Consider the following 15,265-nt stretch of genomic DNA (forward strand, 5'->3'; position numbering starts at 1 on the left):
TCTTGGGGGTGATGAAGATCAGCGATGGTTTTTCTGGTCATACTAATAGTGTTTGGGGGCCACTACTATGCAATTGTGTCCTGGTTTACAATACAAGATATATATTCTATTACCATCTGAGAAGTGTGATCATCCTTATCTCTGTGGGAAATGTCTTCTGTTGATGGGCCATAACTGAGAAGAGTGATCATCCTTATCTCTGTGGGAAGTATCTTCTGTTAATGGGCCATTGAGTCCTACTGTATGACTGATAAGATTACATCATCCCATTGGGAGATGCTCCAGCCAGGAGGACGAGCCAAGCCTTTCCTACCTAGATAAAAACTGAGGTTTAGAACGCCAAAGGCAGCCTTTTTCCACTGGATTCCAGAGGAAGAACTAGACTTTTTTTCCACATCATCGCTGGACCCTTTGGAGGAAAACTGCACCAGCAGCCTGACTGACAGGGTATCAGGTTGTATTCTGACTCTGTCAGTGGTTTTATTTTTTTTTTTTATTATTGCATGTATTTTGTTTTTCCTTTTTTTTTTCCTTTTCCCTATTAAAAATTGTATTACTGACTTGAAGGCTCACTGGTTTTGCTTTTCAAACCGATACATTTATTGGCGCCCAACGTGTGGCACAAAGGTACTGAGAAAAGTCAGCATTACAATTTTAATTGTGGAAGCCACCTATTCGCCATGATTCTCAACATGGTTACATGGGTTTTATATCTTACTCTTTATATTTTTCCGCACATGGGGAACTATCTGCCAGTTGTAATGCTCCTGTGTAGACCAGGGTATGGTATAAAAATTGCTTTATTGGTCTATTATGTCTATTGCATGACAACCTCTGAGGCAATGAACATTATTCGGAATATATACTCAACTTTGTTTGTCCTAGTCTAGGCTGCTACATCTGGGGTCTCAACAATCGCACCCAGCCCCTGGGGGGAGGGGAAAAGGATGATTTTTTCCAATCTTTCAGGCCTGGCACAGCAGATTTTAGAAATGTTGAGTTCTCTCTGGATACCAAGGACAGCATAATGTTGTTAGTTCTGCTTTGTCTCTTCTGCACAGCCTTCACAGCCTGCAACATGCTTAGAAACAAAACACTACATGGTATAGTGCAGCATATTCTTGAGGAAGAGGAAAAAAGAAACAAATCTACTGCGTCCATGTCTGCACAGACTGTCACAAAGGAGAAAAGAACCAAACACAAAGCAACAGCGTCCGTGTCTACGCAGACTGCCACAGAGGAGAAAAAAGCCAAAAGAAAAGCAACAGCATCCGTCTCTACGCAGACTTTTACCCAGGAGGAAGGAACCAAAAGTGCCATCAGCATCTCCACACAAACTGTCACCGAACCAGAACAGCCCAGACCAGTAGCAGTTGCCCCCATTCAGAAGAAGAAATCAAAGAGCAAATCAGTTCGCATAGTCACTGATGAGGACGTGGCAGGACCTTCGCACCCAGCAGAAGAGACAGAGCCAGAAATCATCACTCGCTCTCTATCCCTGGGTGAGCTGCGTGACCTGCGGAGGGAATTCACCCGCCAGGCAAACGAGTCCATCCTGACCTGGCTGCTCTGCATCTGGGACGCTGCAGCCAATGACACCATTCTGGATGGAATTGAGGCCAGGCAACTGGGATCTCTGTCCCGGGATGTGGTCATTGACCAGGGGATCGGGAAAAACCAAGAAACCCTCAGGCTCTGGCGCTGACTGCTGACAAGTGTGAAGGACAGATACCTTTGTAAAGAAGATCTCCAGGTGCACCAAGGAAAATGGAGCACAATGGAACAAGGTATCTGATGCCTGAGGAAATTGGTTGTGCTGGAGATCATTTTCTCAGAAGATGAGAGATTTCCTAAGAGCCCAGACTGTGTCTGGTGCACGTCACAGATGTGGTTGAGATTCGCACGGCTTGGACCACAGATGTACTCCCGTTATCTGGCAATGCTGCAATGGAGGGAAGGTGAGGATGTGGTAGGCGTCTTGGCCAATAAACTAATAATTTATGAGGACACTGTCACTGCCCCATTTCGTACACACGTCTCGACCGTGGAAACAAGGCTGGTTGAGCAAGTCCAGAGCTTGATTAAAGAAGGCCATCAGAAACTAAAAAAAGAACTTAAGGAAGAAAACTACCAGATCTCACCAGAACCAACAAGAGTCTCTGCCATTAGGAGCCGGCATTTCCCAGCCAGGGAGAGAGGACACACTCCACGAGGTAACCTCTGGTTTTTCGTTCAGGAGCATGGAGAAGACATGAGGAAGTGGGATGGAAAACCCACCTCCTCCTTAGCAGCCCAGGTGCGTGAACTAAAAAGAGGGACACCCAACACGAGAAGTTCATCTAGAATCAATGCTGCTCCAGTCTCTTGTGCACAGAACTCCAAACAGTATCAGAATGATGATATGACTGATCCTCTTGAAGGGACCTCAAGAGCCTATTTACAGGAAGAGAGCAATGTGTACCAAGACCAGGAATAGAGGAGCCCTGCCTCTAGCCAGGTAGAGGAGAGGGACAATTGGATCTATTGGACTGTGTGGATCCAATGGCCTGGCACATCTGACCCACAAAAACATAAGGCTGTCGTTGACACCGGCGCCCAATGTACCCTGATGCCATCAAGGTATGTAGGAGAAGAGTCAGTCTTTATTTCTGGGGTAACAGGAGGATCCCAGCAGCTGACTGTAGTAGAGGCCAAAGTGAGTTTAACTGGGAAAGGGTGGCAGAAACACCCCATCGTGACTGGCCCAGAGGCCCCATGCATCCTTGGCATAGACTATATTCAAAATGGGTATTTCAAAGACCCAAAGGGATATCGTTGGGCTTTTGGGATAGCTGCTGTAGAGACAGAAGACATCAGAAAACTGAATACCTTGCCTGGTCTCTCAGATGACCCCTCTGCTGTGGGACTACTGAGAGTTGAAGAGGAACAGGTACCAATCGCCACAACAACAGTACACCGTCGGCAATACCGTACCGACAGAGACTCTGTGACTCCCATCCATGAGATGATTCGTAAGCTGGAGAGCCAAGGGGTGGTCAGCAAAACCCACTCACCCTTCAACAGCCCCATCTGGCCTGTGCGCAAGTCTGACAGAGAATGGAGATTGACTGTGGACTATCGTGCATTGAATGAAGTGACTCCACTGCTGAGCACTGCCGTGCCGGACATGCTGGAACTCCAGTACGAGCTGGAGTCCAAGGCAGCAAAGTGGTACGCCACCATTGACATTGCCAGTGCATTTTTCTCCATTCCTCTGGCAGCAGAGTGCAGGCCTCAGTTTGCTTTCACCTGGAGGGGTGTGCAGTACACCTGGAACCGACTGTCCCAGGGGTGGAAGCACAGTCCCATCATCTGCCATAGACTGATCCAGGCTGCACTGGAAAAGGGTGAGGCTCCCGAACATCTACAGTATATCGATGACATCATTGTATGGGGGAGCACAGCAGGGGAAGTCTTCGAGAAAGGAGAGAAGATTATTCAGATTCTGCTGAAGGCTGGTTTTGCCATTAAGCGAAGTAAGGTTAAGGGACCAGCTCAGGAAATTCAGTTTCTAGTAGTCAAATGGCAAGATGGACGTCATCAGATCTCAACAGAGGTAATTAACAAGATCACCGCGATGTCTCCACCAACCAACAAGAAGGAAACACAAGCTTTCCTAGGTGCCATAGGCTTTTGGAGAATGCACATCCCTGAGTACAACCAGGTCGTGAGCCCTCTCTACCTGGTTACCCGCAAGAAGAATGATTTCCACTGGGGCCCTGAACAACGGCAAGCCTTCACCCAGATCAAGCAAGAGATCGCTCATGCGGTAGCCCTTGGTCCAGTCAGGATAGGACCAGAGGTAAAGAACGTGCTCTACTCTGCATCTGGAAACCATGGTCTATCCTGGAGCCTTTGGCAGAAGGTGCCTGGTGAGACTCGGGGTTGACCACTGGGGTTCTGGAGCAGAAGCAACAAAGGGTCTGAAAACAACTACACTCCCACAGAGAAGGAAATTTTGGCTGCCTATGAAGGAGTTTAAGCAGCCTCTGAAGTAACTGGCACTGAAACACAGCTGCTTCTGATACCTCGACTACCGTACTGGGCTGGATGTTCAAGGGAAAAGTTCCTTCCACACATCATGCCACTGACACCACATGGAGCAAATGGATTGCCCTCCTCACTCAGCGCGCCCGTATTGGAAATCCAAATCGCCCTGGGATTCTGGAAATAATTACAAACTGGCCTGAAGGTGAGACTTTTGGGTTATCTTCTGAAGAAGAAGAAGAAGAGGAGCAAGTGGCATGTACTGAGGAAGCCCCACCATATAATGAGCTAGCAGAGACTGAAAGACGATATGCCCTCTTCACTGATGGTTCTTGCTGTGTTGTAGGCAGTCAATGTAGGAGTCAATGGCCCATTAACAGAAGATACTTCCCACAGAGATAAGGATGATCACCCTTCTCAGATGGTAATAGAATACGTATCTTGTATTGTAAACCAGGACAGGGCCATTGAGTCCTACTGTATGACTGATAAGATTACATCATCCCATTGGGAGATGCTCCAGCCAGGAGGACGAGCCAAGCCTTTCCTACCTAGATAAAAACTAAGGTTTAGAACGCCAAAGGCAGCCTTTTTCCACTGGATTCCAGAGGAAGAACTAGACTTTTTTTCCACATCATCGCTGGACCCTTTGGAGGAAAACTGCACCAGCAGCCTGACTGACAGGGTATCAGGTTGTATTCTGACTCTGTCAGTGGTTTTATTTTTTTTTTATTATTGCATGTATTTTGTTTCTCCTTTTTCTCTTCCCTATTAAAAATTGTATTAATGACTTGAAGTCTCACTGGTTTTGCTTTTCAAACCGGTACAACTTGGAAAGAAATCCTTGAAATCCAGGCAGAGAGATCAATAGAACAGCCGCTCTATTCTTTAGCTGGTGAGAAGCTTAACAGAATTTTTTACTGTAATTGTATGTTTAAAGATACATAGAATTGTGGAATGCATTGGGTTGGGAAGGAAATCAAAGCTCATCTTATTCCATCCTCCACGGTCAGGGACACTTTCCACTGTCCCAAGCTGTTCCAAACCCTATCCAGCCTGGCCTTGGACACTCCCAGGGACCCAGGGTCAGTCACAGCTTCCCTGGGCATCCTGTGCCAGGGCCTTATCCCCCCAAAAGGGGAGAATTCCTTTCTTATACCTAATCTGAATATCTCCTTCATTACTTTGAAACAGTTGCCCCACCACTGTATGCCTGTGTAAAAATTGGTTCTCCCAACATCCTTATCAAGATAAACATAACTGTGTGATTAAGACTTAATTGTTATGTGGTGAATTCAGGAAAATGTGACCATGGCTTTGTTTCCCCTGGCCACTTTAAGTGACAGCAAGCACAAGAAGCTGTGCCAGCTCTGTTCTTTGTCATTGCCGCTCCTCGAGCTCTCCAGAAGGGGCCAGTGTGCCCTCACCTTTCACGGGCCGCAGGAAACCTGTCCAGGCCTGTGTGTTTATTTAGAAAATGCTGAGCTGTCTGGAAAGTTTGATGGAGAGGGATGCAGCTGTATTAATGTGCTTCTTCCTGGGGATTTGAATGTTTTTTGTGAGCAGTGCAGGAGGACCAGGGATCAGGGAGCCAGTGTGAAGGGGAACAGCTCTGCTGACCACACTCAGATACTTTAAACCTAGTGTCATGGGATTTTAGCATCTTAAAATTTGGTGTTTAGGATTGAGCATATCAGTCAGACTAAGGTTCCTCTCTGCAGCAGACGAGCCTGGGAGCACTTTGGAGTCACTCTGACAGGGAAGAAACACCAGGACACGTCTGTGCTGTGGTCACTGATCAGCTTTTTCCCTTGGAGCTTTCAGGCTCAGTTCACTCTGATCCCTGTGAAGGTCATTTGGATTGCAGCAGTGCAGCCAAGCCTTGTGCCTTCTGGAATAAAGAATATCCTCAGCATCTGCAGCCGGGGATGGTTCCTGCTGAGCTTTTGCTCCCCAAAATGGTCATGGGTGGGGCTTGTGTGCCCGTGGTCTGAATATGAGAGCCCCCAGCGTGGGTGGGTCTGACACTCCCTGCATTGCACTGCAGGTAAGTGTAAAAAAAAGCCCTCTCAGAGCCAGGGAGGAGGCTCAGCAGTACATCTGCAGCTCTCTGCATGCAGTGGCTTTTATCGTCTTCAGTTGGAAATGAGTCATTTCCCTGTACTGTAGAGAGATGCCCAATTTCCTTGGAAATTGTTCAGTTATGCAGGGTCCCCAGAAATCCCCAGTGATGGGATGTTTTTAAACTGGGTGTTTTACCTGTCTTAAGAGATGCCTGGGGGATTTTCACGGGTTAGAGAAATTTTAAAAATAATTTAAAATAATGTATAGAAGCAACTGAGACTTTACTCACTTCATATTTATTCTGAAGGGCATGTAAACCTTAAGTATTGACCTCTAGGCAGTTAATTCATCACAGAGCCTCAAAGCACAGCTAAGCAGGTTTCATGCAGATTAAAGCCTGCAAATGAAAATGGGCTGTTTTCACATATGTGTTGGCTGAAATTATGGCAGTGCAGACTTGGAGCATACTTGGAAATGAGGTGCAGTCAGGTCCCACCCTACAAATTATGGGTGACTGAAGGTGGTCAGAAGAGGACTTCGGGGTCTGCAGGGTGGGATTGTGAGCCCATACCTTTCAAACCTGTTGAAGACAAGGATGGTGGAAGAAGTGTAGCATTATAACCACAGTGAGGAGGCACAGTGGCTCAGCAGAAAAACAACTGTAGCGATGTGCTGTCAGATCTGTGTATCCCTGCTAAATGTTACCACCGGCAATTTCACCTTCCTGTTCTGAGAGCTGTATGCATCTTAAAAGTCTTCAAACACTGTGAGGAAAAACCCAGTTAGAGCTATTTACAACATGCTGAACCAATCTCACTGGCATTGATGGAAGCCTGTGACCAAACCAAGGCTGGATGAAGAAAAGGGTTGTTTGAAGGGTAAACATTTCTGTCATCCCAAAAAAAAACAGGCCTGGCCTATCCACTGGGGACAGGGGTTGGCAGCAGGATGGCTGTAGTTATTACCATAATACAGGAAATAATAGTAGTTGGGAAAATGGGACCATGCTTTGGTTTCCTCTTCCATCTCAGTCAGAGGGGAGGAAGGAGAGTGGTGTTGTCATAGAGGTATTCATTTGGCAACCACGTGCTTCTTGGATTTTGTATTATGGGGCTTCATTCGGGAAAAAAACATATTTTTCCATTTTAACATTTCCCTCTGCTGTTTGAAATCCCAGCTCCGGCCTTCAAAAGTGCATGAGGAGAGGAGTCAGCTGCTCTGGATGCTACAGGCTGGGAAAATCTACTGATTTCTGAGGAGAAAATGCTGAAAATAACCCAAAGTGCATTTGGGCTAAACTAAACCTTTCCAATGCCTGACCCAATGGCTTTGGGCTCTGGAGGAGCTGCAGTGCCCCTGATGAGCATCTTGCCAGTAATTGGGCAGGAAGGAGAAGGAAGCTGCAATTTAACAGCAAATCCAAGGCACAGGTTTTATAAAACCAGCTACCAGGTGTAAAACACTAAAGACATTTTGAGGGCTTGGGATATCTCTGCTTTTAGGATTTTTTCTTATGCTGTCAAAGCAGGCTCTAGCAGGGCTTGTGTTAAAATCAAACTTGTGCTTCAGCTTAATCCCAAGATGTCAAAGCAGCGACCTTTTATTATTATATTACAAAACCATCGAGTTTAGCTCATTATTTCAAAGATAAACATAAATACCCGTCACTTGCAAAGCCCTAACGCGAGCCGTGGTTCCTCGCGGACTAGGTATCTGCACTCATCCGTCACGGCAAGGGGGCCAGAGAATCCCCGGGCCCCGTCTTCTGTCCATGGGGCGGCCTCCGGTCCCAGCCGGTCTGAGGGGCGACCCTCACGGCCCCGCCGGCACAGCGCCCCCTGCCGGCCAGAGCCGTGCGGCATGCCGGGACTTGTAGTCCCCACCGCCCCAGGGCACCCCCTCCTCTGGCGACGGGGAACTACCACCCCCAGCGTGCCGCGCGCGGCGCCGCCATCCCGCCGAGCCCCCTCTCCCCCTCCCACCGCACCGAGGTGCGGGGGGCCGCTCCGAGGGCCGCGTGACGGGACATTCTGGGAAGCAACATCCCGGGAAGGGACGGGACGGGGCGGGGCAGAGGAGACGGAACAGCGCAGGACGCTACACCCCGGGGCGGCGGGGCCGGGCCCTGCAGCTGGTGGAGGCGCGGGGGCGGTGCTTCCGACGGCAGCCGGGACTTCCTGTGACGGCCCATTTCCTGGCCGGATGGGGCCGGCGGGGGGCGGCGGTGGCGTTGGTCCCTATCCCTGACGGGCTCGGTGGCCGCCGGTGACGCCGCCAGGCAGCGATGCGGGCCCCAGGCCCTGCCGGCAGCCGGCCCCCGCCGTGACCCGGTGGGGCTGCGCACGCCGGCCCCGCGGGGCGCATGGAGGCACCCGCTGCCTTCTGCGAGGTACCGGACAGAGTCCCTGCGGTTCGGGGTTCACGGAGGGGCCCGCGGGGGCAGCGCTGCAACCCCGTTATCCCCTATGGTTTTGCAGGTGTGAGTCCCTGGGGGACAGCGCGGTTCGGCCCTGTGAGGCGAGCGGCCGCGGCAGGAGCCAGGAAGGGCTCGAGACCTGTCACCGGCGTCGCCCCCATCGCTGGCAGCTGCCGCCTCTTGAGACATGAAGAAGTTCTTCGACTCGCGCCGGGAGCAGGGCGGCTCCGGGCCCGGGTCGGGCACCAGCGGCGGCGGCGGCGGCGGCAGCAGCGGCCCGGGCAGCGGCTACATCGGCCGGGTCTTCAGCATCGGCCGGCACCAGGTCACTGTGGACGAGGTGCTGGCGGAAGGTGAGATCCAGGTGCCTTTCTGAGCGCTCGTTGTATGCTGCTTTTCCATCCTTCCTTCCCTGTCCAAGTTGAAAGGGAGGCCTTGAGTTGTCCCGGGCACCCAGCCTCCTCCTTGACCCCCAGATTCCTGAATATTTCATTGTCCTTGACAGAACTGCAGTCCAGCGGTGTCTGTAAGCTGACATGTCTGGTCTTCCCATCTGTAAATCCAGGGTGGGTTTGCTGGATTTGTTTTTTTTTTTTTAATGCTTTAGAAATGGGAAGATTTTCAGATGTTAATTTATTTCCCACTTCTACGCTGGGAGTTAAAAAACCAAAAGAAACACCCAAACCAAAATTGTCATATATTTTGGTGCAGAATGAGGTGCCATAAATAAAGTGTCCTTTACTCTTAAACTTTCTTCAGCTTTTACCTCCTTTCCTGCCTCAAGCAGAGAGGATTAAAGCACTAAAGTAAATTCCTTGTAGCTATGTTATTTACATAGGTAGGCTGAGCAGGAGTGGCTGTGACCTGGGATGAAGGATTTCTCTCTGTGTGGGTATTTCTTCAAGGGGAAGTGGTGATCCCAGTTGGCTTTTTTTTTTTTTTTCCTCCTAAATAAAACAGTTAGAGATTTAAAAAAATGAATCCTAGGGGTTATAGAACCCATGATGTGTGCAAGCCTTGTGATGCAGCAAACTGCTGGTGGCATTTGTTTAATTATAACCAGCTCTGCTGCTTGAGCTATCGTTTTACATTTCATTTGTTGGGGCTGTAAGGAGCCTCATGAATGGCTCTGGCTGGTAACCTTAGCCTCGACCTTCAGAGAGATGTTGGCCACCTTAGACCTGCTCCTGGTCCCTCCTGCGCAGTATCCTGGGCAAATTTAGTCAAAACAGTGTTTTGTTCTGATGGCAAAGGATAGGGGAGCTGCTGGGAGAGAGCTGAGTGGGAGGACCTGTATTGGCTTTTACAGAAAGAGGCATAAAATGGAAGGGATTCTGTGTACGCTCCCTGTGTTCAGCTTGTAAGAATTCACCACAGTGTACAAGAAAATAGGTCTGTGACTGTTTTTTAGACTTGGTTTCTGATCTGTTCTGCTGAGAGGAACACCAAAACATGGCTTTTAACTAGCAACTGTAGTGATTTTTTTTTTCCCTTGAAGTTTGCAATATAGGTTTGCCTGGACTGATATTTCCAAGGCCCTTTTGGTCCTGGAAGCTTAGGACCTACGTGGGCTAAACTTGAGAAGCTGTCAGAGTCTGTTTTTAATACAGAATGGCCTCATCCTGGTAACATGGAAAGGCAGAGGCTTTTTTTGGTGATGAGTAATCTGCTGGCAGGTTCTGCCCCATGCTGACAGCCCTGGGAAGTGATGCCGTGTGTCACCAAGCCCTGTGTCACCGGGCTGTCCTGCTTGGCAGGGCTGAGCTGCAGCAGTGGTGGAGGTGGGAGCACAGCTTGCCTGGCAGTGAAGAGCCTCCCTTCCCTGCCTCTCTGTCCTGGGGCAGCTGCTGCTTCTGGGGGCTTTTCCCTGCAACTCCTGCTTTCTTGGCTGGCCTGTGGGATAGAGCATGGCCTGCAGCTCTGGGTTCCTCACAGGCAGGCCGAGCACCCCTGTGAAACAGGTGCTGTGTTCTGTTATTGTGAGGCAGAGGATGTTCTTCTGGTGAAAGCTGCTGCCCAGGTATCTCCCTCACAGCAAGACTCTGCTGTGGGCAGTCTGGAATCCCTCTGTGTGCGGAGTGAAGCCTCAGAGAGGACAAGAGCAAGGTGGTGTGTTGGTTTGCAGGTTGTCACCTTTTGTTGGGAACAGTGAAAGTGCTGTTTCCTCTGTAGGAAAGTTGGAGCAGCGTGGGTCAGGAAGTGCTGCAGCTCTGCATGCCCATGGCTGAGTGTGCAGGTAAAACAGCCTTTTCTCCCTGACTCAGCTGGAGACCTGGGGAGCTCATGGGCAGCCTGGTCACTGTGCTCCTGATGTCTGAAACCTTGGCTGGAAAGCCTCTCTGTATCTGCAGTGGTCTTTCAGCAGTGCTGAAAAGGCATCTCATGGCTATTTCTGCTAAAAGGAAAAGTCCCCTGGGAAGCACTTGGTAGGAAGAGTATCCTGTCTGGAAGGAAGGACCTCTTATCCCCATTTTTTTAGGAGGGAGTGGGGAGGCCTGTGTTTAGGTGCAGCATGTGAAACATGAAAAAAAAAAAGCGATGTACAAGTGGCTTAAAAGAGAGAATTGTTGAAGTGATGAAAGATGTGGAGGAGACTTGAGTTGAACCAGAACTTTTGGAATTGAAGTGTTGGGATTTGCCTCTGTCTGCAAGAGCTGTGCCTGCTCACCCTGAATTCTGCTGAGCAACCCTGCTGACAAGGAGTGTGCCTTGGCTGCAGTACTGCCTGTGCCAGATGGCAGATGGCTTCATGTGCCTCTGGGCTCTTGTATAGATCCCCCAAAATACCTGCTGTGGTTAGGTGCAATCCGCACCCCTGAGAAATAGCTCTGTCTGTATACCTGCCTTCCTGGGCAGGGAAGAACATGCCTTCCTTTTGGAAGAAAGTCGATGGGAATGATATAGAAGGAATTTGAGGGGCTGTTTGTGGTGTTAGGATACTGGTGAATCAGTATTTTTTTTACTAACAGAGTGTTGCAATAGGTGATTCCTGGTTGAGTCTTTGTAGCTGTCTTGCTCTAATCCATGTAATAGCACAAATAATCTCTTGAAAAATTCCCCTCAAATGCACAAGGATTATCTGTGGTGGGAGGGCAGTGCTGCTGGTCCTGGAGGTCTGCAGGTCCAGGTTTGAAGTCACACAGTATGTGCTGAGGGGTGTTGTGGCTGCTTTTTGGGGTGAGTGGTATTTCACAGAGCTCAAGTGAATGCCCAGGTGCTCTTGCAGTGTGGGGCTGAGTCAAGCTGCTGTCTTGCTGTTTTCTTTCTGAAAAGAAACCGAAATAGTGCTTGATCAAATCAGATGCTGCTCTTTGTTTCTGCCTGTGTGTAAGGGAAAAAAGCAAAACAACAAAAATCAACCCCAGAGCTCTAGGAATCTTGGTGTCTTTCTGATGGGGATCAAAGCAGCAGAAAGTTTGAGAAGGATGTTGCCATAAAGAGGAATTTGCTAGGGAGTTTGAGAGATGTGAGCAATGTGTGTGGCAGAGTACCACAAGGCATGGGTACTTCTCTGAGCTAAAACAGGTTGGGGATTGCCCCAGTGTCCCATTTTTGAGGGCCTCTGTGTATTCTGTATTCAAAATGATGTGAGAGAGTGCTGAGCTGACCCGAGGTGTGTAAACATTGATGGGGCATGTGTTTGAGCAGGGTTTTATTTGTCTTGCTCTGCTTCTAGTAAAAGGCACAGGCTGTGTTTCTGCAGGTCAATGAAAAGTTACTTTTAAATTTAGTTGTATTTTTTTGAGTCTTTTCTCCTTCAAGTGGGTAAGTAAGGGATTCAGGTTTAATAATTGTTGGATATCTCACTGAAGTTTTTCAGGTATGTGCTGTGTGTTGATTTGAAAGCATTTAATGGTTGGTATTACAAACCAGTGCAAACTCACAAAATCATCTTACGTTTGCTAGGTGTATTTTTTCCTTTGTTTTGAAAAGAGGAACACTATGGGATTCATCCTTACTTCCCTTAGCAGACCTGCAGGCCAGTGCATGTAGGAAGCAGCTGGGAGAGGTTGTGAATGCCCAGCCCATGCCTGATGGTGTGGGGTTTCCCTGAGCTGCCCAGTGGTGTGGCTGGCCTGAGTGTGGAGGGTTTCTGCTGACCCCTGCCCTGCTCAGCCTTGGCACCTCCTTTCCGTGCAGCACCATAACCTGAAGTCACTGAAAATACACATGAGCTTCTTCTGAAATAATTTCACTTGAAAGCAAATCCCATCTGAGGTACATTTTGCAGATTTATATTATCCTCAACCCAATTCCAGTGTGGCTGGGTTCAAGGCATTGCTTTGAAGTGTATTTTGTGAGTTACTGCTTTCTAGTTCAGCCAAAGGCCAGCTTCTAATCAGCTGACCAGTGACATTTGGATTAGGAATTAAACTGTTTCTCCTCTTGGAATGGAACATGTGATTTTTATTTTTTCGTTTTTTCCCTATTGCTTTTTCTGTGTTTCTTGTGAGGCAGAACATGTACTCTGCACTCTGCTCTGCCAGGTAGGATGTTTGATTCTGTGTTCTAGCAGCCTGTTTTTCTGAGAGTAGAAGCCAGGGGAACTTGTGAAGAATCATCCCAAGGGAGTTACTTGGTAAATGTTGAGGTATCCCAAGTGTAGTTTTGGTACTTTTAGCAGCACAGCTTTTGCTGGGACAGTGTGTGCTGTGTCCTGAGATATAATCAGAGAGGAAAAGCAGGTATTAGTGGATTTAATTGTGTAAGAAGTTGTGTAGGCCAGAGACTTGTAGGCTTTTTGCAGCCTGTCACAGAAGGGGTCTGCGTTGTGCCCAGGGGGGCTGGTTGCTTATGGAACAGCTGTGGTAGCTAAGAGCTGGTTTAAAGGCATTGTTAGCCCAGTGCAGTCATTATCCCAGGAAGGAACCTTCCATGTTAAACCAAAATAGCTTCTGTTTCAAACAGTCCTTCTATGAAGTTGTTAGTATAAGAAAGCTTGGTTTTGGGATTCTGGCTGCAGTTTATACATGATTTAACTCTCCAGCTGAGGTCTTGTGGAAGTGTTCTAGTAGTTAAAAAGGAACAGGTTGCTAACCTCTGGTTGCATGTGCACTACCATAATGTTTTTATTGCAGTGTGGGCCTTCTCCCCTTTGTGCAGGAGCTTGTCAGCAGCTTGAAGAGAGCAGGTGGGAAGTTATAAATGTGCTGAAGACAAGTTGGAATCCACTCTGGATTTAGCACTTATTGCCTTCCAAGAAGGAACACCTGCATTAATCATGGATAATAAGGGGTCAGGACTGGCTAGGTGCTGCACACTTATGTTGGGACTGGGAACTGCTTCCCTTGAAGGTGACTTTTTTCCTGTGTAAATGTTCTGGGCAGGCTGAGGCTGTGCCCGTTGGGAAGGCAGTGTGCCAGCTGCAGGGCTGGTGCTGCTTCTCTGGAAAGTCACGACCAATTTGCTTTCACTTGTGCTAAGTGTTTACTTGTGTTCTACATGTGGAAGGAGACAGGAAGTCTCTGAGGAGAACATGCCATAAGCAAAGTTGGTTTATAGAGGAGTTATATTCTGATAACAAGAGGTAACTAAGTAAGTTTCCCAGGAAGGGGTGCTGGCTTCCTTGGATGGGGGAAGCACAGGATGTCCTTGTGGTGGTACCATGCTGGAAGCAAACCTCCTTGGATCAAATACTGGCTGCTGTACTTCTTGAGAGTAGGAACAATACTGACAGTGATTTACAAGCACAAGGAAGAGATTTGGAAAGGCTTGAGTGAGGCACTGCAAGGTAATTCTCATTTGTGGCTTTTTGTCATTATGGAAACTTTCTCCTTTTGTAGGAGGTCCAGGAATTGCCACTAAATGAAATGAAGATTATTGTTAGCTGCCCACATTGTGATGCAGCAGAGTGAAACAGAGGGGAGCTGCTGCAGCTCCTCTGATGTGAGGAGCTCTCACTACCCCGAGTATCTGAGCCCTGGCGCAGTCTGTGAATGTGTTCTTCCACCCCTTTTATAGGGCTGCTGGGAACTCAGATAGGGAGGTGAAGCAATGCAGAGCATGTGTGGCCAAGTGAGGAATTGATCTCTGGCCTTCCAGATTGGGTGCTTTAATTGCAGTCTGTGTTTCCTGTCAAGTGCTGCCTCTCTGTGATTTCAGTGAACGTGCTCTTGGCACATGTGTGATTTGGGTGTAAATTCACACTTGCTCTGTGGCAGAACCCCTGCTGACACCAGCACCCTGGGCCATGTGGTGCAGGATTGGATTAAAGACATTATTGGAACAAGGTGCTCATAGCATCTGGTTTGCTTCATGATTTTGCAGAAACAAATTACGTACCAGTGATGGGTGATCTCATAGATTAAAAATAAAAAAGCCATCAGCCGCTGAGTTCCCTGAGCAGGGATTTGCGTGTGCATCCCCCCACAGCTGAGCTGGAAGCTGGCTGGTGCTGTGATGAGGGCAGGTAGAGCTGATCTTCATTCACTGTTTGTCACACACCAGTTTGCCTTCCCATTAGGTGATCATAGGCCTGTGTTAGGGGGCCCCAAAATGTGCCTGTGTGAACTTAAAAAGCAATCTGACAAGCTTGAGAATGTGAGAGCAAAATGCAGGATCTTCTGAGGCTCTCTAATTGCACAGCTGTTGTTCAAATATCATCTTAGCTTGTCTCCTTCTGTAAACAAAGTGATGCTTGCAGGGCTGGTGTGTGCTTTTGCCACACAAATGGCAGCAGTAAAATAAACTCAGGCTTGTCTCAAAGATGTGCCGAATGCTCCATGAGGACATGATGTGCCTGGTTCCTGTGGCTGTCGC

At 48.5% G+C, this 15,265-nt stretch overlaps 1 protein-coding gene across 6 annotated transcripts in view; it reads left to right on the forward strand.

Annotated features, from left to right (window-relative positions):
- The first annotated feature begins 8,423 nt into the window (after positions 1-8,423).
- AAK1 (AP2 associated kinase 1) overlaps positions 8,424-15,265 on the forward strand; it is a 65,190-nt gene continuing 58,348 nt past the window's right edge. For all 6 annotated transcript variants that reach the window (XM_062510740.1, XM_062510741.1, XM_062510744.1 and 3 more), the window contains exons 1-2: positions 8,424-8,479; positions 8,568-8,859. In XM_062510740.1, coding sequence (XP_062366724.1) covers positions 8,694-8,859 — 166 coding nt within the window. In that variant the 5' untranslated portion in view covers positions 8,424-8,479; positions 8,568-8,693. The remainder of the gene's footprint in view (positions 8,480-8,567; positions 8,860-15,265) is intronic.

The sequence above is a fragment of the Cinclus cinclus genome, chromosome 29 (genome assembly GCF_963662255.1).
Source record: "Cinclus cinclus chromosome 29, bCinCin1.1, whole genome shotgun sequence".
NCBI lineage: Eukaryota > Metazoa > Chordata > Aves > Passeriformes > Cinclidae > Cinclus > Cinclus cinclus.